This window comes from Onychomys torridus, chromosome 1 (genome assembly GCF_903995425.1).
Source record: "Onychomys torridus chromosome 1, mOncTor1.1, whole genome shotgun sequence".
NCBI lineage: Eukaryota > Metazoa > Chordata > Mammalia > Rodentia > Cricetidae > Onychomys > Onychomys torridus.
In genome coordinates, this window is record NC_050443.1 from 59989458 (window position 1) to 60012305 (window position 22848).

The following is a 22848-nucleotide window of genomic DNA, read 5'->3' on the forward strand; positions in this document are numbered from 1 at the left end:
ACAGCAGCGGTGTGTGGCTTAAGTGTTTACTGTGGCAGGCATAGAATAGAGGGAGAGAGGGAAGGGAAAGGGAGAGAGTGAAAAATGGAAGGAGACAGACAGACAGGCAGACAGACAGACAGACACACACACACACACACACACACACACACACACACACACACACACACACACACCAGGCATTATGTACACACAGCAAGTCCTGAAAAGTAAGTCTCTGCATTTGCCCAGCTTCTCTTTGCAGAGGCCACAACCCTCACCAGTTTCTTCTGGAACCATGAGGTAACAGTGATCGCCCCTCCTCTTCCTGCATCTCCCATCCTCATCTCTTACTCCTTCCTACTTGCTCGCTGTCATCCAGCCCTAAATTTATTTGTCTGCAGATTTCTGGCATCAAGGTCCTTTTACATGTTGTTCCATGGGCCTGGAATGTTCTGCTCCAGAATCATGTATCTCCTTCTTCTCTTCTTTCTGTTCAAATGCTATCTTTTTTGTTTGTTTTTTGTTTTTTTGTTTTTGTTTTTCAAGACAGGGTTTCTCTGTGTAGCTTTGCCCTTTTCCTGGAACTCGCTTTGGAGACCAGGCTGGCCTCGAACTCACAGAGATCCGCCTGGCTCTGCCTCCCAAGTGCTGGGATTAAAGGCGTGTGCCGCCACCGCCCGGCCGCAAATGCTATCTTATCAGACACTTTCTTCAACTACCCCTATAAGATACCAGGCCACGCCCACCTAATCCTCACCTTCCTGCACTGTGCCCTCTCTCTACAGCCATCACTAGTTAACATACACTGCAGTTCATCTCCCCTTGCGTCATTGACAGAAATGCCTGACTAATTCTTTCTCTAGCCCTGGAACAGTGGATAAATGAATTTCACAGTAACTGCACAGTCAGTATGTGCCAATGTATAACTGGAAATATGTGACCAAGACCGTCTGATCACTACTTTCACAATACTATCCAGTGGGGGAAACGAGCTGAATAAGTAAGTAGTTGCCATGTTCTACGCACTTTATATATATGAAATTCTCACGCAACCATCAAGGACTATGGCAAAAGCCACAGAGTCCCTAAGTGACAGAGCTAGGATTCAAGCCCAGCCATGCAGCCCTGAGTCTGTGTGCCTAACCGTGGCAGCAAGCAGAAACACACCATGACTGCTGGCAGCTGCAAAAGCAGCCGAGGATGCTGGGGAAAGCAAACAGGCAGCCTGCTTCAGTCTGTAAGGGGGGCCCAGCAGAGGCTTTGTGAAGACCAGCTTCCTTGAAAAGAGTCAGCACAGTCCGTGTGGAGCTGCACGGTGCTGGAAGCTGATTTGACCTGGCAAGTATGCAGTGCAGTGAGCTGGAGTGGTAACTGAGGAGTCACCCACAGATAGCTAAGTAAATTATGGGACTCAAGATTTCCTGAATGTATCTGACAGAAAAGAAAGAGGGCTCATTTAAAAGGTAAAGAGCCAGCCAAGCATGGTGGCTTTTAATCCCAGCACCCAGGAAGCAGAGATAGGCGACCAGCTTGGCCTACATATACACCTTATCTCAAAAACCAAGTAACAATAAAAAGGCAAAAGGCCTAGGAAGCTAGAGCAAACGGCCAGAGTGGCAGGACTATTCCAGGTCCGTGTGTCTCGGAAGCTCAGAGCAAGACCGCTTCAAGGCGCATAGGCCAGGCTTCACGGTCTCATCACTGTCCTATCTCCAAACCCTCCGACAGCCTGAGCACACCCCTCACCTCAACCCGCCTCGTCTCCAGCTAGCACCCCTGTCCTCAGGCTAGGAAGTACTGCCACCCTCCACCTGAAAGCCCTTGTAAAGTGGCCCAGGGTACTAGGGTATTAGCAAAGAGGGTCAAGGACACTAGACTAGTGACTAAATGATAGTCTCAAATGTCTCCAGCTCTGCACTTGGTTCAGCCAAGTGTATGCAAAGTTCCCAGTCTCCTCCCCACTCCTTCCCAACGTGTCTGTCCTCCCCACCACCACCAGATCCTGAGCTGGCTTCCAACTTGCAACCCTCCTGCCTGTCCTTTGTATACTGGGACCACAGGTATGTACGAGCACACTTGTGCCTACTTTCTCTTTTTCTAGTTTGGGAAGAGAACCTGAGAGGAATACTCGTTTTCACACATATAACAGCCATATTTTAAAGTTCTCCCATTCTGTCTAGGAAGAACAAATGCTGAAGTTTCAGGTTCTTTTAACCTAAGCCTCAGCTTCCTCATCTGCTATTGCAGACCACCACCAGACCTACGGAAGATAACGAGGGGTGAAGTCACGGCATAACCCTGGCACCAGGCAGCTGCCCATCAACACAGTTTCTGACTCCCTCTTGCTCAGGGACTCTCTGGTGGGAGTTCACATAGCCTCACTTGATGCTCATCCTCCACGTCACACCGCGGACTCTTCTTGCCAGCCTTTTGACTCAAGACAAGTCACTCCCAGGGCCACTATACTCAGGCAGGGGGCTGTCTGCTCTGCTTCCCTATGTAGAAGCCCTGACTTACAGCTAAAAGCTGAAGGTAGGCCACCATCTATCCTGCCCATAGCGTCTCAGAATTCAGCCTCAGAAACAGGTGTACCTGCAACATCTCATTCTGTCTCTACTTCTGGTCAATATTGCTAAGAGCTTACCACTGGTACTGGATTATTCTGCACAAACCATGTGCCTGCCTTTTGCTTGTGTGAAATCCATAGGCTGGTCTGCACATGTATCTGATGAAATCAGTGCTGCTGTACTAAAAGCAGTGCACAGTGGGGCTCCCTCACATCACCAGCGCCAAGTCCACTGAGAGTGCCAGCAAGTTTCAAAGGGGTGGCCTAATCTGAGACCAAGCAATGACCATCCTTCCAGCTGGGCCACAGGCTTTTGAGGGTAGAGACAAGTGGAAACGACAAATTTGTCTTTATTTTCATATCCCATGTCTCTATATTTAGCAACTCTTTTAGTAAATGCTTAATAAACCACTTTTGTCTGATAATCAGGAGAAAAAGGAAAAGAGAAGGAAGGAAGGAAGGAAGGAAGGAAGGAAGGAAGGAAGGAAGGAAGGAAGGAAGGAAGGGAGAGAGGGAAGGAGGGAGGGAGGAAGGAAGGAAGAAGGAGGGAGGGAGGGAGGGAGGGAGGGAGGGAGGGAGGAAGGAAGGAAGGAAGGAAGGAAGGAAGGAAGGAAGGAAGGAAAGTGAAAAACAAAAACCTACAAATGCTTTCTGCAGGCATCAGTACTTCCTCAAGGTCAGAAGTCCCGGGAAAGAGAGGTCATTTACACAAAGCCTAAGGAAGAGACATCTGCTTCTCAGAATCTGTTACTGAATTTTCATTTCTAAAGTAACCTTAAATTCATGTAGGAAGCATGTAAGATGTAAATATCAAATATACTGTTAGCACGTCAGGAAAGCTACTGTATAAGATGCCTCTTCCTAAGAGTCAACCATGTTTCCTTCCTACAAAAACATTTCTCTAGTTTTGGAATACGCAATAAAAAGTGTTAGTGAATTAAATGTCATCTTTATCCCTAAAAGAACAAAGGAGGATTGATCTCCAAAGTATATAAAGAACTCAAGAAACTAGACAATCAAAATACTGAACAATCCAATTAAAAAATGGGCTAAAGAGCTAAACGAAGAATTCACAAAAGAAGAATCACAAATGGCTGAAAGACATTTAAAGAAATGCTCAACATCCTTAATCATCAGAGAAATGCAAATCAAAACGACTCTGCAATACCACCTTACACCTGTCAGAATGGCTATGATCAAAAACACTAATGACAGTCAATGTTGGAGAGGATGCGGAGCAAAGGCAACACTCCTCCACTGTTGGTGGGAATGCAAACTTGTACAACCACTGTAAAAGTCAGTATGGCAGTTTCTCAGAAAATTGGGAATCGAACTTCCTCAAGATCCAGCCATACCACTCTTGGGCATATACCCAAGGAATGCTCAACCATACCACAAAGATACATGCTCAACTATGTTCATAGCAGCATTATTTGTAATAGCCAGAGCCTGGAAACAACCTAGATGCCCATCAACTGAAGAATGGATTAAGAAAATGTGGTACATCTACACAATGGAGTACTATTCAGCAGAGAAAAACAATGACAGCATGAAATTTGCAGGCAAATGGATGGAACTAGAAAATATCATCCTGAGTGAGAGGTAACCCAAACCCAGAAGGACAAACATGGTATGTACTCACTCATAAGTGGATTCTAGATATAAAGCAAAGAACAATCAGACTGCAACCCACAGAACCAGGGAGGCTACATAGCCTGGGGGACCCTAGGATGACTGTGGCTTATAATAAGTTTTGGTTTTACTCAATTACTGAGCAAGCCTCAATGAAACATTTCACTATTAAGATAAGAATTTATACTGTATCAAGCTGATAATAGAAAAATTAATAAATTAATTAAAAAAGAAAAGAAACTGCAACTTCTGCACATCAACTCTGCTCAAAAGGAAAAAAAAAGAAAAAGGAAAAAAAAAACCCAAAATTCTTAAAGAATTAATGAAACACTATTTTAAAAACAGTACTATGAAGAATGATTGAGGAAGACACCCCAAATCAATTTCTGTCTTCCATGTACATAAATACATAGGCACCCTCACGATATGTATATACACACATACACACAAATAACAAAGGAAAGACAGTAGTGGTCTGCTGGATATGATGGAAATAAAACAAAATGAAATTCTGTGTTTGTCAAGACTCAGGAAGGGAGCTATGTGTTGTGTGACTCACTGTAATCCCAGCATTGTGAGTAGAGGCAGGAGGGTCTAGAGTTCAAAGCCACTCCAAACTAGATAATGAGCTGGAGGCCAGCACCTAGGGCACGTGAGACCTTGCTTCAAAAAATAAATAAAAAATCAAACCAAATCAGCCATAGTCACTAGTGATACTAAAAACAACTCAGGTCCTGCCCTCTCCTGGGACTAGGTAGGACTGCATTCCCCTAGCCCCTTAGCATAACATGGAACTCACGCTGACAAATGAAATGATTAGTGGTAGGCATGTCACTCTAAGAATCAGCACACAAGCACCCAGATGGACTTCCATCAGCCAGACCTCCAAATGACGACAGTACAGCAACAGCCCAGTGACCACAGTACAGTCAAGAAAGAAACCTATTATAAGTGATGGAGATTTTGGGGATGATATATTACCAAGCTTCTGCTGAGTTACATGACGGCAAGTATAGCAAAGGGTTCTTAGCTAATGATTAAGAAAGTCCTGCTTGTTTCAGAGGTGGCTCACATGCTGTCGTAATATAGAAATGCACCTCAGTTCTAGCATTTAAGGGTGATACAAATCAGCAACCACCAAGATGTGGATGATACATGATTTGTTTCATCTGCTACTTATGTAAGAGAGAGCACTGGCAATTAACTTTGCTCTTAGTTATGATCTGGCTGGTTTCTAGGATGGAGTTTCACCTCTATAGGTCAGGCTGGCTTTGAACTCACAGAGTTCCTGCCTTGGCTATCTTGGTTCTTCCTGCTTAGCTGCCCAAGTGCTGGGATTACAGGTGTGCCACAACACCCAGCTCCCTTCACAACCTTACCAAACACTGGATTTTCTTTTGCTTTGTTTTTGTTTTTTCAAGAAAGAGTTTCTCCGTGTAGCCCTGGCTGTCCTGGAACTCACTCCGTAGACCAGGGCTGGCCTTGAACTCAGAGATTTGCCTGCCTCTGCCTCCTGAGTGCTGAGGTTAAAGAAATGTGCCACTACCACTTGGTTTTTTTTGGTTTTGTTGTTGTTTTGTTTTGCTGTTTTCTGAATTTTCTTGAAAGGACTGTATTCCAAAAAGATTGCTCTAAAACATCAAATGTTGCTGTTCTGGGCTGGGCAGTGGTGGCACACACTTTTAATCCCAGCACTGAGGAGGCAGAGGCAGGTGGGTCTTAGTGAGTTTGAGAGCAGCCTGGTCTATAAAGCGAGTTCCAGGATAGCCAGGACTACACAGAGAAACCTTGTCTCAAAACACCAAAACCAACCAAACAAACAAACACCTTGCTGTTCTGTGTACAGCATTAGCTGCCTTGTTGCCCCTAGCTTCTAATAAGGAATAACTAAACAAACCACAGAGGCTGTGTGTGATCCGAATAGCTGGCAGCCAATGAGCATGGGCTCTCAGCAGTACCAGGTGCACAAAAGAGAAACACTGAGGGCTAGATACCAGGGGTAATTTGGACAGATCTTGCCTCCTCCCACCCCTTCTTTTTAAATGTAATATACAGATTTTGGAATTTTAGGAAATCCATTTTGCTTATCTGTCGGCTGTCCTGATGGAATGAGATAATGGCCTCTAAAGCAAAGAAGCCCACACTGAGGAATGGGGTCGACAGATGGACAGACAGTATGTGGGTCTTTGACAATAGCATCAAACTGTTGTCTTACTGCTCTTTAGCCTTGGCCCACAGCTGGCTTCTGGAAATGAGATAATAAATGCATTTCCTCATTCTTTAAGCAAAAATCCCCACTCTCAACACACCAGCAGAAAAGGGCCAGGGATGCAATGAGACATCAGGCCGGCCTTGACTTCCCTCTTCCCTCAGGTACATTCAGATAAGAAAAGATGGGGGAAGTGGGGATTTAGCTCAGTGGTAGAGCACTTGCCTAGCAAGCACAAGGCCCTGGGTTCAATCCTCAGCTCTTGAAAAAAAAAAAAAAAAAAAGAATTTGCCAGGCGGTGGTGGCGCACGTCTTTAATCCCAGCACTCGGGAGGCACAGCCAGGTGGATCTCTGAGTTCGAGGCCAGCCTGGGCTACCAAGTGAGTTCCAGGAAAGTCACAAAGCTACACAGAGAAACCCTGCCTCGAAAAACCAAAAAAAAAAAAAAGATGGCCAAAGACAGTCAAGTGTGCCAATTAGCTCCTATTATAAAAACTTAAGCTCAAACTTTATGTCTAAAGCCCCTTCTTCAGTAAACTTACACAGAAATAGGTATCCCTTACTCTTCCTTTTGTTTCAAGAACCCAGCAAGCAAGGCAGACCACCTGCTTCAAAGTCACTAAGATGTGGAAGGGGCTGTATGAGCCCTGCTGTAGTTTGAACTGTTCCCAGAAGGGCCATTTGATGAACATAATCCATCATCACAGTTTATGAGCCTGTTATCTTGGACTTCAGAAGTTCAACCACGAAACTCAGCATTTTCCCACTTGAGCTATCCACTTGGCAGTTTTCCTGGGCTCAGCCTCACCCAGCAGCTCGCCAGCCAACCCTACTGAGAGAGGACAGACACGACCATCTAGCCCCTTGATGAAACCACTGAACTGAGTCTCATGACTCAATCTTGAAGACCCAATTGGATTCCAACCATCTTTGCTGTTGAGATGCTGCAGATGAGAATGCAAAGCCACCCACTCAGTTTCGACAAAACAAACTCAATTACCATACTGCCAACACTTAGGACACTGAGCTATGTTTAGGGATTGCAGAACGTACTGAGGAACCAATGACCTCTGGAAAGATATGATCTTCGTGTGTCTAAAGAGTGGACGGCTTCCTCACAGACCACAGAACTGGACCCTATTCAGTTAGGTAGAAAATTTGAGGTCAGTATGTGCTATGTGAGATCCTGTCACCAACAAACAGTAGGACATCAAAACAAGACCATCAAGACAGATTTGAGAATTACCTTCAAAAGTGGTGTTTGATAGCATGGTGGCACATGCCTTTAATCCTAGCACTGGGGAGGCAGGGGGAGTGAGTTGGAGGCCAGCCTGGTCTACACAGCTGTTCCAGGCCAGCCAGGGTTATATAGTGAGACTTTGTCTCAAAAAAAAAAAAAAAAAAGGTAGTTTAAGTATGAAATAAGTAAGAACTACAGCTGAATCTATGAAAGAGGGGAGAACAGGTAAAAAAATAAGCAAGGTTCTGAGGTAACCACAGAAGATTGTAACTGTCTGGCTAAAGAGCTCACAGCACTAGGTTCTACAGAGGCATTAAGAAGGTGATGGTCGGGGCTGGAGACAGAGGTCAGTAGTTAAGAGGACCTGGGTTCAAGCATCCACATGGCAGCTCACAACTGTCTGTAAGTCCAGTCCCAGGGAATCTGGCACCCTCACACAGACAAACATGCAGGCAAAACACCAATGCACATGAAAATAAATAAATCTTTAAAAGAAGGAGAAGGAGAAGCAGGTGGTGATGGCCAAGAAATGGTTACAGGATCTGGAGATCAGGAAATCACCTGAGAATGGAGTGGGGGATCTCTGTGAAAACCAGCTTATGGGGCTCTAGAAAGGGAACAGATAAAATAAAAATGAAAGATGGGTATAATGCAAATTCAGCCTCAGCTACACAATAAGTTCAGGGCCAGCCTAGTCATTCTCAAAGCAAACAAAAGAAACACAAAGTATTAGAAACGCAGTCGTATGTAGTCTCCACAGGCCTATTGCTCTAAGCCCATGCCAGGAGTGTAATGTGACAGAAGCCACCAGGACCAGCTCATACAGACCTGCAAAGTCTATGATCACGAGCTTCAGGCCTAGGTGGGATGTCTTCAGTTAAGAAGGATGCAATTCAGAGACAACCTTGCCATTTTGTGACAGGTGTTTTGTCTATCTAAATTAAACAAAACAGAACTATTACGGTATACCTGAGAGGGCAGATGTTCCGTGAAGGTGGATATTAGCCAGAAATGTAATGAAAGGGAAGTCACTTGCTAGAAAACACCTTCAGCTGTTCTAAGAGTGACTAAGACAGGAATCTGACTCCTTCCATCACTGATTTCAACAGCTCCAATAGAGAAGAGCGGTCAGCTAAAAATAAACAGTTGTATCAACAGTGAAAGAAATCTGCTGCAGCAGCAAGATGCTTTATGGAACTTACAGAAAGATAAGACATAGGAGATAGGCAGTACTTTTATGGCCACTTACTTCCTTCTAAAAGCCATGCCCAATAAAACAGAGCTGGAATCACTTCACTGACTGAGCAGAAATCCTCACAGATGTCTAAAACAGCATTAGAATGAGGCAAAAGGTCACCCAGGAGATGGAGAAAACAGCTCTGATTAATCTTGCCATCCTTTCACGATCAGAAACCCCCAGCCACTAGGAAGAACAGGGAAGAAACGGCCTTAACCTGATAAAGAGTGTTTACAAAGACCCACAGCAAGTGCTGCACTCCACAGCTACAGGATGAAGGGTGTTCCCGAAACCAACAACCAAGACCTGACACCATTCACCCATTTCTAGCCAACACAACACTTCTCCTCCTCCTCCTCCTCCTCTCCTGCTCTTTCTCCTCCTCTTCCTCCTTCTCCCTCTCTCCTCCTCCTTCTTCTTTTTCTTTCTTCTTTTTAAGAGTTTCTCTGTGTAGCCTTGGCTATCCTAGAACTCACTCTACAGTCCAGGCTGGCCTGGAACTCAGAAAGATTTGCCTGCCCCTGCCTCCTGAGTACTAAGATTAAGGTGAGAGACACCACTACCTGGCTTTAACTGATATAGCTAAAGAAATGGAAATGCAAGAGCTGGGTGTGGGAGCTCATGTCTGCAATCCTAGACTCAAAAGGCTGAGGTAAGAGGATCACCATGGGTTTGAAGCTACCTACATAATAGGCTATGAGAAGTTCACAGACAGCCTATCACCAACACTTTCCCCCAAAGAAGTGAAAAGATACATTATAGATGCAGTTTTATTGTAAAAATATAAATTACCTTCAAATATTTAATGAATTTGACACAATTCAAGTTAAAATCTTTTTTTAAAAATTCAAATTATACAAACCACACTTAAGGGCAAGCCTCATCCCCAGCAGTAGATGGCCTAAAAAATGAACTCAGTGGTATTTGGGGAGCTTATTTTGTCTAATAATGTTTTACTTGGGCTTTTTTTTTTTTTACCTTACTGGTCTTCTGCTTATACGTTATGATTTCTGATTTTGTGTTTTTATGGGTGTGGTTTTTCTTTTCTTTTTCCTTTTTCTTTCTTTCTTTCTTTTTTTCATTCATTCATTCATTCATTCATTCATTTATTTTGCCTGTTTGTTTCCTAAGGATCTGAGAGAGAAAGAAAGGGTGGTGTTGGAAGGGTGGGGAGATGGGGATGATCTTGGAGTAGATAAGGGAGGGGGAACCATATGGTGATATTTTATTTGTACTGAAATGTAATTTTATTTGTATGTTAATAAATAAAGTTGCCTGGGGATCAGAGCTAATAGCAAAAGCCATAGCAGAAGCCAGGCGGTGGTGGCACACCTTTAATCCCGATCACATGACAGGTAGATCTCTGTGTGTTCAAGGATACAGCCAGCATAGAGACACATGCCCTTAATCTCAATACCAACCATAGAGACCTAGAGGTCTGTATAGACAGGCAGTGATGAGGAGGTCATATGGTTGGGTTTATAACCAATGAGAAGGCAGAACAGTCAATAAAAAGACAGACATACAGGAAGCAGGTCTCTTGCTGAGGGGAAGGATAGCAGTGGCAGTGAAGGATAAGAAAGGATTTTAGAATCAGCTCTTAGCTACTGCTCTGACCTCTTGGGCTTTTAACTCTGCATTTGGCTCTGTGTTTCTTATTTTACAAGACGGTTACATCTACAGAACCGTGATCAAGATACCCTGTATGAAGAGCTGTGCAGAGTGTGCTACTCACAGAAAAACAGAAAATTTATAACCCAACAGAATCAGGCATGCTGTGGTTCTGAACACTACCTTAGAAGACAGCTTAGATGAAGTAGCTTGAACAGGGGACCCCCTTCTCCCATGCTCTACCTTTCACTAGACCAGCTGGCTCTTCCAAAAGCCCTACTCCACAGGTTCCCAAGGGATCAGGGACTAGGCAGATAGTCTTCCCAAGTAATGCCTATGAACATCTGGCACTCAGGTATCGACTGCCCAGTGCCCACTCCGTTGCTTGTCACTGATACTGCTGCACTTAATAGCTGCCTTATAAAGAGAGCTTGCTGTGGGAGGAAGGACGGTCATTTCAGCAGACTACCCATAAATCCACCTCTCCATGGAGAGAGCAGAAGATAAGACACAGATATCTCTGTCTTCTTTTCTGTCAATTAGGAAAGTCCTTTCCCCAGAAGGACAAATCCTTTAATCTATGCTGAAATATTGAAAATGCCACGCCTGCATTTGCAAACAACAGGTAGCACCTGCAAAGGAACCCACTCTGTATATCACATGCTAACTCCAAGTAACACCTAGTTTTTTAAAACAACAACAACAACAAAATGAGGGAGTGTCAAGATAGTTCAGTGGGTAGAGGCACTTGCAGCCATGGCTAATGACCTAGCCCCATATGGTAGAAAAGTAACTGATTCCCACAAGTTTGTCCTCTGACCTCTACACACATGCTGTGGCTACAGAGTCATACTCAGTCTCAAAGAACAAAAGCAAAACAACAAGAAAACCCAACCCTTTAAAAATAATAATAGTAAGGCCTATAAAAATAACTCAGCTGTGTGGCAGTGGCGCACTCGGAAGGCAGAGGCAGGTAGATCTCAGAATTCCAGGACAGCCTGATCTACAGAGTGAGTTCTAGGACATCCAGGGCTACACAGAGAAACCCTGTCTCAAAAAACACAGAACAAAACAAAAGAAAAACCAATTCAATCATAGTCTCAAGTTAACCTTTTGTCCCCCAACAGTGCTTACAGGAAGCATTCTCCTTGATTGTAAATCACAAGATAGCAACATCCTCAACAACTGGTAAACAACAAACACCAAGCACATGCAAAGAGACATCTGACATTTAGCAGAGCCTTTCAAATGACAAAGGAGGTTGACCATTACAAGAGCATCATTGAGTCTTGGATGCCTTGTGAAGCTATGAAGTCTCAAGTTGTCTCCAAGGAAAGAGTAGGTCCCATGATCCTCCTGCACTAGGGCTTTGACAGAGTCAGAGACAGGCCAAGGGAAACAACGCTCCTGTCTAACATCCGAACAAGGATGCACTGACTGAGAGCAACTTTATAGGAACCAGACTGCTCCCCTAAAGCAATTAGGACTTCTTTTGATCACACAGAACCATACTGGGACAAGATAAACCAGACCAGACCTTGACCAGGATTGCTTAACTCTGTCTACCTATTGCCCCTGAGGCATTCTCCTATTTAAACTCTATTTAAACCCTGGTATAGTCAACAGAGAAGAAAAAGAGAAGCCCCTGGAATGGGCAGGAAGTGTTCTGCATGGTAATGCTAGCAGCAAGTCTAAAAGCTCTTGCTGCCATGATAATGATAATAAAGTAATCACAATTATGCCATTACAATGGGCAGTTTTATCAAAATGAGGGCTGGAGAGATGGCTCAGGAGTTAAGAGCACTGACTGCTCTTCCAGAGGACCCAGGTTTGATTCCTAGCACCCACATGATGGGTCATAACCATCTTGTAACTCCAGTTCCAAGAGCTCCAACACCCTTTTCTGACCTCCATGGGCACTGCACAGGTGGCACACAAACAAACATGCAGACAAAATACCCATACACATAAAATAAGTAATAATAAATTAATATTTTTTTAATCACAACTCCGTCCCAAAGTCATGGATCACTGGAAGTTGTTGGCTGATTTGCCAGTGAACATCACTGAGGACAGTATGTGCCAGCTGGACGAAATAATGTCCATGTCCCCCTGTGAGTTGTCTCCTGTTTAACTTGGCACATGAGAACACAGGCCTCATCATAGTTATGCTAACAAAACAAATCTGAGAACACCACTTGGGTCCATTTCAATCCTCTCCGAGTGTGCTTTCCTAAGAGCATCTTGGATCTGCTCTCAAATGATGTTACAGATGTATTAGGTATTATGTTGCTCTCAGCAAAGTTTTAGTTTTGTTTTCTTTTTAAAGATTTTTATTTTACGTGTATGAGTGCTTGGCTATATCTATGTACCATATGCATGCCTGCAGAACCCAGAAGAGGGCATGAGATCTTCTGACTGGAGTTACGGACAACTGGTTATGAGCTACCATGCAGGTACTGGGAACCAAGCCTGGATCTTCTGCAAGAACACTATGCATTCTTAACCTCCAAGCCCTGTAGCCTCCTAAGATACAAAGTTTACTACATCAGAGTTTCTGAATTCTCATCATTCTAAAGCTTCACTGTCACTAGCCTATGTCTAGGAAACTCATTTCATAACCAACATAAAAACTTCAGTTTTGTAGATATAGCCACTTACTCTGGTGTCATAACTGCTATACACCAAGAAGTCACCTGTGAACAAAAGTGCCAGGAAACAGGCCCAGTGGTAATCTCTATGTGCTAAAACTACTAACAGATCTTAGCAAACAGCAACAGAACCCAAAATATACTGGGGCTGGATGCTGTGGGAATTCCTTCCACCAACAGCTTCAGAGTACAACCCTTGGGGCGTGGCTTCTTGTCTGCATACACGACCTCTTAAGAGGAGAGAGAGGGGGTCATTGCACCCTTAATACATTTACACACACACACACACACACACACACACACACACACACACACACACACACCTCTGTGGGCTCTTGCCACAGCTGGAGAGACAGGTCAGCAGTTAAGAGCACCCAGCACCCACATGGTAGCTTACAATCCTCTGTAACTGTAGTCCCATAGGATCCAATGTCATATGATTGTCTCTGGGGGGTACCAGGTACATACTTATTGCACAAACATACATGTAGACAAATACCCATATACATTAGCAAAAACAAAAACAAAAACAAAAACAAAAAAAACAACAACAACAACCCTCAAAACTATTTGACATATTTTTTAAAAATATGTTTGTTAGAAGCCAAGCATGGTGGCACATCTTTAATCCAAGCAGAGGCAGGTAGATCTCTGAGTTCAAGATCAGCTAGGTCTATGGATTGAATTCCAGGACAGCCAGGGATACACAGAGAAATCTTGTCTCAAAATAAAACAAAACAAAGCAAACAAAGAAGTGGATGGATAAAAACATGCTTGTTTAATCTATTTGGGGGGGGGGCACACATGCCATGGAGCACATGTGGAGATCGGGGACAGTCTGCAGTAGTCAGCTTTTACCACGGGGATTCTCAGGATCCAACCACTCAGGCCATCAAAGCTGGCAAGTACCTTTGCCCACTGAGCCATCTCCCTGGCCCTCAGAACTATAAAACTCACTAAATAAAACAGGTTCAGGCTTGATGTATGGCTTGTTGGTAGAATACCTGGTTAGCATGTGGGAGGCTCTGGATTCAACCTCCAGTACTGCAAAATTAATTGACTAATTAATTAAAACAGACTCTAGAACTAGGTTAGAGCCAAAGAACAAGAGACGGAACAGGGAGGTACACAGGCGGGAGACACATCCTCAACTCAGTTTTCCAGGAGCCTTGTTCTGGGAGAGGACATACCTTATCCATATGGAAGATCAAATCCAACTCACACACATTTTCAAAACACTTATCCAGAGTCTCCACAAAAACCTAAGAAATAAGAAGAAACAGATAAAAGAGAAAACCATTACTCGCTGTTTTACGGATGTGACACAGGAATTAAAGAGGCCAGCCTGGAATGCACCTTAGTCCCACTGTCCCAGAAGCCAGGTAGGAAGACCGCTCGACACCAGGGGTTGAGACCAGCCCGGGCTCCACAAGTGAGACCGTGAAGTCATTAAAAAGGCTGAGACTAGAGCTGCGGGCCTTTATTTCCAACTATTCAGGCAAGAGGACTGAACATTTAAGGACTTCTTGGGCCACTTGGGGCAATGCTACCTTAAAATTTTATGAAAGTGAAAAATAAATGAATGAAAAATAAAGTAAAAGGGGCAGGCAGCCATGACACTCTTTTCACCTCACAAAGGGTCTCCAAAAGCAAGCCCTGTCTCCAACATTAACTGATACCTACTCTTTCACCAACTCCCGGGGACTGATCATCCAGACAGGAGAGCCTTGTTTACAGTTCAGCAGTTCAACCAGCCATCACATTAAGGCTTTCTCTTCTCCTTTATAAGATACTGATTTACACAAAAGGATAAACCACCAACTACTTGCAATACTATTATGTCCTTTCCCAACCTGAAGTACACAGATATTAAAAAACTTCCTTACAGTATTAATAAAATTTTGTATGCATGTACTTATTTGTTTGTTTGTTTGTTTGTGGTTTTTCGAGACAGGGCTCTTCTGGAATTTGCTCTGTAGACCAGGCTGGCCTGGAATTCAGAGATCCACTTGCTTCTGCCATCAGAGCATTGGGATTAAAGGCGTGTGCCGCCGCCGCCGCCGCCGCCACCACCACCACCCAGCAACTGTTCCTTTCTTATCTGTCCATCCTGAGATCTCATATTAATATTAATAGCACAATATAAAATTTTCAAACTTTTTTCCCCGAGACAGGGTTTTTCTGTGTAGCTTTAGAGCCTGTCCTGGATCTCACTCTGTAGACCAGCCTGGCCTCGAACTCACAGAGATCCACCTGCCTCTGCCTCCCAAGTGATGGGATCAAAGGTGTGTGCCACCACTGCCTGGCAAAATTTTCAAACTTTTAAGAAAACTTATTTATGTGTATGTAAGTGTGCCTGTTGTATATGTGCCTGAGGAGACCAGAAAGGTGTCGTTTCCCAGAAGCTAGAGATCCAGGCAGTTGTGAACTGCCTGATGTGAGTACTGGGAATCAAACTTGGGTCCTCTGCAAGAACAGTATGTGTTCTTAACCACTGAGCCTTTTCTCCAGCCTGTTTTAACTTTTGAAAGTCCCACAGTCTTTTTAATTTATTTATTTTTATTTTATGTGCATTGGTGTTTTGCCTGCATATATGTCTGTGTGAGGGTGTCAGATCTTGGAGTAACAGACTGTGTGAACTACTACATGAGTGCTGGGAATTGAATCCAGGTCCTTTGGAAGAACAGCATGTGCTCTTAGCCACTGGGCCATCTCTCCATCCCCTAAAATCCCACAGTCTTAAAAATTCACTTTAAAAGTTCAGTCTCTTTAAAGCATTCAGTCTTAGGGGCTAGAGAGATTGCTCAGTGGTTAAGAACACTGGCTGCTCTTTCAGAGAACCTAGATTCAATTCCCAGGACTCAGTGGGCAGCTCACAACTGTATGTAACTCCTGTTCCAGGGGATCCAACAACCTCACACAAGCATACATTCTGGCAAAACACCAATGTACATAAAATACAAATAAATAAATAATTTTGCTGGGCAGTGGTGGAGCACACCTTTAATCCCACCCAACACTTGGGAGGCAGAGAGTAAGTTCAAGGCCAGCCTGGTCTACAAAGCAAGTTCCAGGACAGTCAGGAATGTTGTTGCACAGAGAAACCCGTCTCGAAAAACAAAAACAAACAAACAAACAAAAAAAAATCAGTCTTCTTCAAAGTTCAAAGTTTTTCTAAAACATCCAAAGCCTCTCTGAAATTCCAAAGTCTCTCTAAAATTTCAGTCTCTTAACTGTGGGTTCCTATAAAATAAAAAAGAAGTTACATTCTTCTTATTTCAAATAGGAAGAGCCAGGGTACAGTCACAATCAGACTAAAGCAAAACCAAAATTCAACATTGTGCAAAGTTCAGTGTTTGATGTCTAGGACTTGCCCATGATCCTCTGGGCTCCAAAGAACCCGGGCCACTTCTCCTGCTCTGCCCTCTGCAGCATACACAGCTGTTTCCTAGGCTCAAGATAGCTCCCCTTCACGGCTGCTGTGGTGTGTTCTTTGGTGGCCATCCCATGGTGCTGACATCTCCAAAATGCTGGAGTCTTTGCAGCTGTGCTGTACCTTCAGGATACTGTGACCCTGCTACATGGTGCCAAGTCTCAGCTTCTCTCCATGACCCCTTCAACCTTGAGACACTAACTGCAAACGAAGCTGCACTTTCTCCAATGGCCTCTTCTACCCTCCTCCGGTGCCAAGCCTCAAATGCTCTCCATAACCCTTCATGCCTTCAAAACCAGTACCGCCTAGATGACTCTTATTCATCACCAAGGCTCCTAACGTGAGATGCAGCCTCAGCCCCTCTGGATCACAGCTACTGTATGCTGACCCCGAGGAAACACTTCTCAAAAGATTTCACCTCCATGATGCTGGTCTCTTCTTAACTATTGCTAATTTCTCAGCTCTAGCTGACCACCAACAATTGCCCTAGCAAAGCAAAGGTTTCACTACAGTGGTGCTGGTCTCTTGCTAATTGTGGCTGATTCTTCATCCCCAGCTGACCGGAACCAGAGTCTTAATTCAAAATATCATATAAATGGCCCTGATAGTCTTTACTTCCCTCTGAAACGTCACAAGCCAGGTCTCTATCATTGCTCTCAGCATTATCCTCTAAGCTCCAACAGAACAAGCCACTGAGCTCTCGATGGCTTCTCCAGTCCCAAGTTCAAATGCCAGCACAATCCTCCCAAAAACACATGGTCGAGTCTGTCACAGCAATATCCCACAACTGGTACCAATTTCTGCCTTAGTTAGCAAAGTGTTATTCCATCCTGAGCCTGACTACTGTTTTCCTGGATGATGCTATCAAGACGCAATGGGCAGAAGTGTTTGACATCCTGACCTAAGACTGATAACTGGTCCATGGTTTCTACTAGAAACCGAACACTGGAAAATGACTGGCCATTAAGTATTAATACTCTAGGACCCAGTGACTGTATTCCTCAGGTGCATATGCACGTGTAACTCCAAACCAAACGCAGTCATTTCACAGTGGCACTATTTATAACTCTACACTTTAACAATAGTTTAAGAATAACAGTTACGGGCTGGGAAGATGGCTCAGTGGTTGTTTTTTCAGATATGTCACTTGTTGCTCTTGCAGAGGACCTGGGTTCAATTCCCAGCACCCTCACGGTGGCTCCCAACAATCCATAACTACAATTCCAGGGATCTAATGCCCTCTTCTGACCTCAGGAGGCACCAGGCATGCACGTGATACACACACATACATGTAGGCAAAACACTGATACACATAAAAAAGAAATAAATATTCTAAAAAAATTTAAATTAAAAAAAATAGCAGTTAAAGCCAGAGTGGTGGTGGAGCACACCTTGAATCCCAGCACTCGGGAGGGAGAGCCAGGCCAACCTATGAGTTCGAGGCCAGCCTGGGCTATAAAGGCAGTTCTAGGACAGCCAGGGCAATACAGAGAAGGCCTGTCTTAAAGGAAAAAAAAAAAAAATACTGGAAATTTTTACCAAACTGGAAAGTTCTGCACTTACATATTACAAATCAATTTTCTGGAAAATATGAAAGACTACTCTGAGAAAATGGTGATAACAGGAACTGATTTTTCTTATTATGTATCAGATGTTATAAAACCTCAAGAATTGAAGTACTCTAATACTAAAGAACAAAAGCAGCCAGGCAGTGGTGGCGCATGCCTTTAATCCCAGCACTTGAGAGACAGAGCCAGGCGGATCTCTGTGAGTTTGAGGCCAGCCTGGTCTAAAGAGCAAGATCCAGGACAGGTACCAAAACTACACAGAGAAACCCTGTCTCAAAAAAACCAAAAACAAAACAAACAAAGGAACAAAAGCCTTGGACTAGTTAGCAAGACGGCTGACTCGTGGTAAGGTGCTTGCTGACAGTTCTGACCTTGTGCTAGCTAGTTTTATGCCAACTTGACACAAGCTAGTACCACACTGGCCTATGGGCAAGCCTGTTGGGCATTTTCCTGACAGGAGAGGCCAGCTCACTCCCTGTGTGTGGTACCACTCCTGGGCTAGTGATCTTGGGTTATATAAAAAAGCAGGCCAAGCAAGCCATGGAAAGCAAGGCACATCAGCTCCTGTCTCCAGGTTCCTGCCCAACTTGAGTTTCTGCCCTGACTTCCCTCAGTAATGGACTGTGGTATGGAATTGTTAGCTGAAATAACCCATTCCCTAAGCTGCTTTTGGTCAGTGTTTTATCACAGCCACAGAAACCCTAATAAGACAAACCTCTAAACCTGCACCACGGCACTTACATTTTTTTTTTTTTTTTGAGCTGAGGATCAAACCCCGGGGCCTTGCGCTTGCTAGGCCAGCGCTCTACCACTGAGCTAAATCCCCCACATACACACTTAATTAAAACATTCCCATTTATAATGAAACAATAGTATTTTAAGCTGGCGGAGAGCTGAGCTGTTGCTGGCTTTACTCACTTAGTGGACAGTAGTGTTGACACACCGTTCACTGAGTCCTAACTTCCCCGAGTTTTCCCTTCCTGGTTCTTGAAGGCTTCTTGGCAGAACTGACCTCCTGACTCCACCTTTGAGGCTGCTGGACTCTTTGTCTCGCCTCCCAATAAGGGAAAGCTGTATTTACTCTGAACATGACTTCATGTTTTTCTTTCATGAATTTGCAACTTTTGTTTGTTGGTATTGTTTTGTTTTTAGACAGAGTCGCACTAAGTAGCGTTGGCTGGCTGGAACTCACTATGTAGACCAGATGGGGCCTGAACTTGGCAGTGATCCTCCTGCCTGTGTTTCTCAGAGTGCTGGGATTTCAGAATGCACTACCTCAGCTGGATCAATTCTGTACTTTTATTGGAATCAGTATCAGGCATTCCATAATGAGTTAATTTGCAAACACTAACCTTAATCACCATGTAATATTTTCTTTAACTATGCATTGTCCAGCTGATTGTGTAGAAATAGGAAATTCAATGCTTTCCTGACCTCAAACTTAGGAAGTATGATTTTCATTTGGAGGTCAAGAGGGTACCTCAGGTGTTGGTCATCACTTTCCACCTTGTTTGAGATGACGTCTCTAGTTGTTCACCCTTTCTATGCCAGACTAGCTGATGCATGTCAGTCCTGTTGTTTTTTTCTTTCAAATTCCAATAAAATTGTCCCATGTAGTTTCATTCTTAGACTATTTAAAAATTCTTTCATCCTTAGGACTAGGCCCACAAAAGGCAGCTTGTAGTGTTCCTGTCTTGGCCTCCTGAGTAGCTGGGACTCCAGCCCCTCCGTGCTCAGCTTTCAACTTCTTTCATTTCCTTCTGTAAGAGACACTTTTATTCTCACATGGGCCCTTAGCCCTCTTCCTTAAGATAACACTGGCTCTTGGTTTTGCAACGAAAATTAGCTATGAAAGTAACTGGGGAGAAGCTACTCTGTGCGTACCATGCTCTGCTCCAGGCTACCGCTACAAGTAAGAGTGAAATGTATAGACACTTGGGGTCGGGGAGACGATGATTCCATCGGTAAAGCTCTTGCTGCATAAACAGAAGGAGCTAAGCTTGATCTCCCAGAGCCAAACAAAAAGGACAGAGCAGCAAACTCTAGTACTCCAGGGGACAGAGAAGATGATGTCTGGGGCCTGCTGGCAAGCCTGCCTTAGCTGAAGCTTTGGCTCCAGATAATACTCTATCTCAAAAATAAGGTGGAAAACCATTGAGGAACACGAGATGCCAACCTCTGCCTCCACAGCATCTACACAAATACAGGTGCATGTGTCTTGGACACAGAAAGTATAAATACTTAATGTAGTTTAGTTTCAAAGATGAAAGAAAATTCAAAACATTAAAAACTAAGGGCTGGGTAGCAAGCACTATGGACAGCTAAGTCCTGGAAGGTTGCTCAGGCGCTTTCCCAGAGCACCACCTGGTGGACATCAGGCAACTCTTCCCAACATTGATGAGGAGACAGAAAAAGGATCCTCACCACGGCTGGTCACTCAAAATCCCCGTGTGAACTCTAATGTGACTTCCATTATTGGATGACCACACATACCTGGATGAGGTCCAAGATCCCAAGTTCACTCTCAGAGGAATCCACACAAAATACGAAGTAGAGGGTAGCGTAGTGCCGGTAAATCAGCTTGCAGTCAGCGCCACCAATCAGACTGGAAGACAGTAGTCAGCAGCTGAGAACTCAATCCCAGTACACACAGCAGAGGACCCCTGCACCAAGAATGGAAATGGCCTAACAAAGAGGAAGGTGAGCACCCCGAGCAGGCACTTTCCACACGAATGGCGACTAAGTTTGGAAGAGGACATAAAGCCACTTGACTTCCCCCTTTACCTACCCCGCCAGTGATCCAAACACAGCTTGGGGTGCAGCCATGGCTCAGCAGTTAAGAGCACCAGCTGCTCTTCCAGAGCACCCACATGGCAGCTCACAATAGTCTGTAACTCCTGATCCAGAGGTCTTGACAACCTCACACAGATGAACATGACAAAACACCAATGTACATACAATAAAACAAACAGCAGCTCAAGTTAAGAGCAGGTTACATGAGTCTGGTGCAGTGGCGCACACCTTTAATGCCAGCACTCAGGAGGCAGAGGCAGGCGGACTCTGAGTTCAGGGCCAGCCTGGGCTATACAGAGGAACCCAGCCTTGCCCCCCCCACACACACACACACACAATCAGAAAAAGAACAGGTTATGCTGCATCAGGGAGTCACTGGCCCGAGTGTACCAGAAGAAACAAGAGCAGAGACAGACACCCAAAGTGGACCTTGGAAACTAAGGGGCTGGCGACCTGAAGCTCATCTTTACCTTCCACCTTCTAAAAAGTTACAGATGTTGTCATCTCGCTTGAGGACCAGATGGAAAGTCTCTCGAACAATCTGCTGTTGAATCTCTTCAGGCTATGGAACAAGAGCAAAAAGCCAGGTCAGGGGGCAAGTGAGAAAAAGTGTGCCCACCAGTAAGGGCAACTACGTAAAAAGGGGCTCCTTAGCTGGGCAGGGGTGGCGCACGCCTTTAATCCCAGCACCCAGGAGGCAGAGGCAGGAGGACCTCTGTGAGTTCGAAGCCAGCCTGGGCTACCAAGTGAGTTCCAGGAAAGGCACAAAAAGCTACACAGAGAAACCCTGTCTCGAAAAACAAAACAACAAAAAGGCGGGGGTGGGGGGTGGGGGGGGGGGTCTCCTCACTGGGAACATTGGAAAAGATCATGTGTAAGCACATGGAAGGCAGAGAATGACTTGGGAAAGACAGGCTACAGGGATTCCGGTGCACTTATTTACCTCAGTACCTCAGTCACAAACCGTTCCTATCTTATAGACAAGCTGGGATTCAAACAAGGAGTCAGACTCCATAAATTCACAAAGTTCCTCAAGGGTTTTGGTTTGGTTTTTGAGACAGGGTTTCTCTGTGTAGCCCTGGCTGTCCTGTAACTAGCTCCATAGACCAGGCTGGCCTCGAACTCACAGAGATCCGCCCGCCTCTGCCTCCCGAGTGTTGGACTGAAAGGTGTGCGCCACCACTGCCCAGCTTTTTTTTCCCCCTGAAAAGAACATGAATACTGTGTAATTAACAAATCTCAAAGTGCAGCACTGTGTGAAGGTCAATATGTAATCATGTACATGTCTCAAGGATAAATTTATCATTTTTTTACTATAATACCAGTACTACATACAAGATGCTGTCTTGCTCACCAACAAAGGATTATTGGGAAAAACAGAAAATGCTGTATTTACAGATCTGAATTTTGGTCAACTAAACAAACTACAAATAAACTTTTTTCACTTAATAGTCACTTGTAATCTTGAGAAACTTCAACTGTAAATGAATCACTTGATAAATCACATTGATTTCCACTTGATTTATATGTACGGTTTTATAATAGGTATGGTAGAATATTTTTTTAAGTCATGCATGGTGGCTCACTTCTGCAAACCCAGCATGCTGGAGGCCAAGGCAGGACTGTCACTGGGTTGGAGTCCAGTCTGGACTAAATGGTGGATTTCAGGCAGCCTGAACTTTATGTACTGTAGCTCTCCAACTCAACAAACAAAACAGAGAGAAGAAGAGTGGGGAGGGTGGAGAGGAGAAAGGAAGCCCGTGGTGGTACAGCATGTCTGGAATCTCAGCATTTGTAGGTGAAAGCAGGAGGAACATGAGACCTTGTATAAAGGGGCAGTGGGGTATCGGGTGTGGGTGGGGGTAGTGCTTTAATATCAGCAAGAGGAGGCAGATCTCTGTGAGTTCGAGGCCAGCCTGGTCTAC

The 22848-nt window shown here is 44.4% G+C and overlaps 1 protein-coding gene across 1 annotated transcript in view; it reads right to left on the reverse strand.

Annotated features, from left to right (window-relative positions):
- The window catches only part of LOC118584563 (AP-3 complex subunit sigma-2), a 47627-nt gene that overhangs the window by 20736 nt on the left and 4043 nt on the right, over nucleotides 1–22848 (reverse strand). The window contains exons 2-4 of the mRNA XM_036188858.1: nucleotides 21394–21485; nucleotides 20624–20735; nucleotides 14320–14391 (exon numbers count right to left, since the gene is read on the reverse strand). Coding sequence (XP_036044751.1) covers nucleotides 14320–14391; nucleotides 20624–20735; nucleotides 21394–21485 — 276 coding nt within the window. The remainder of the gene's footprint in view (nucleotides 1–14319; nucleotides 14392–20623; nucleotides 20736–21393; nucleotides 21486–22848) is intronic.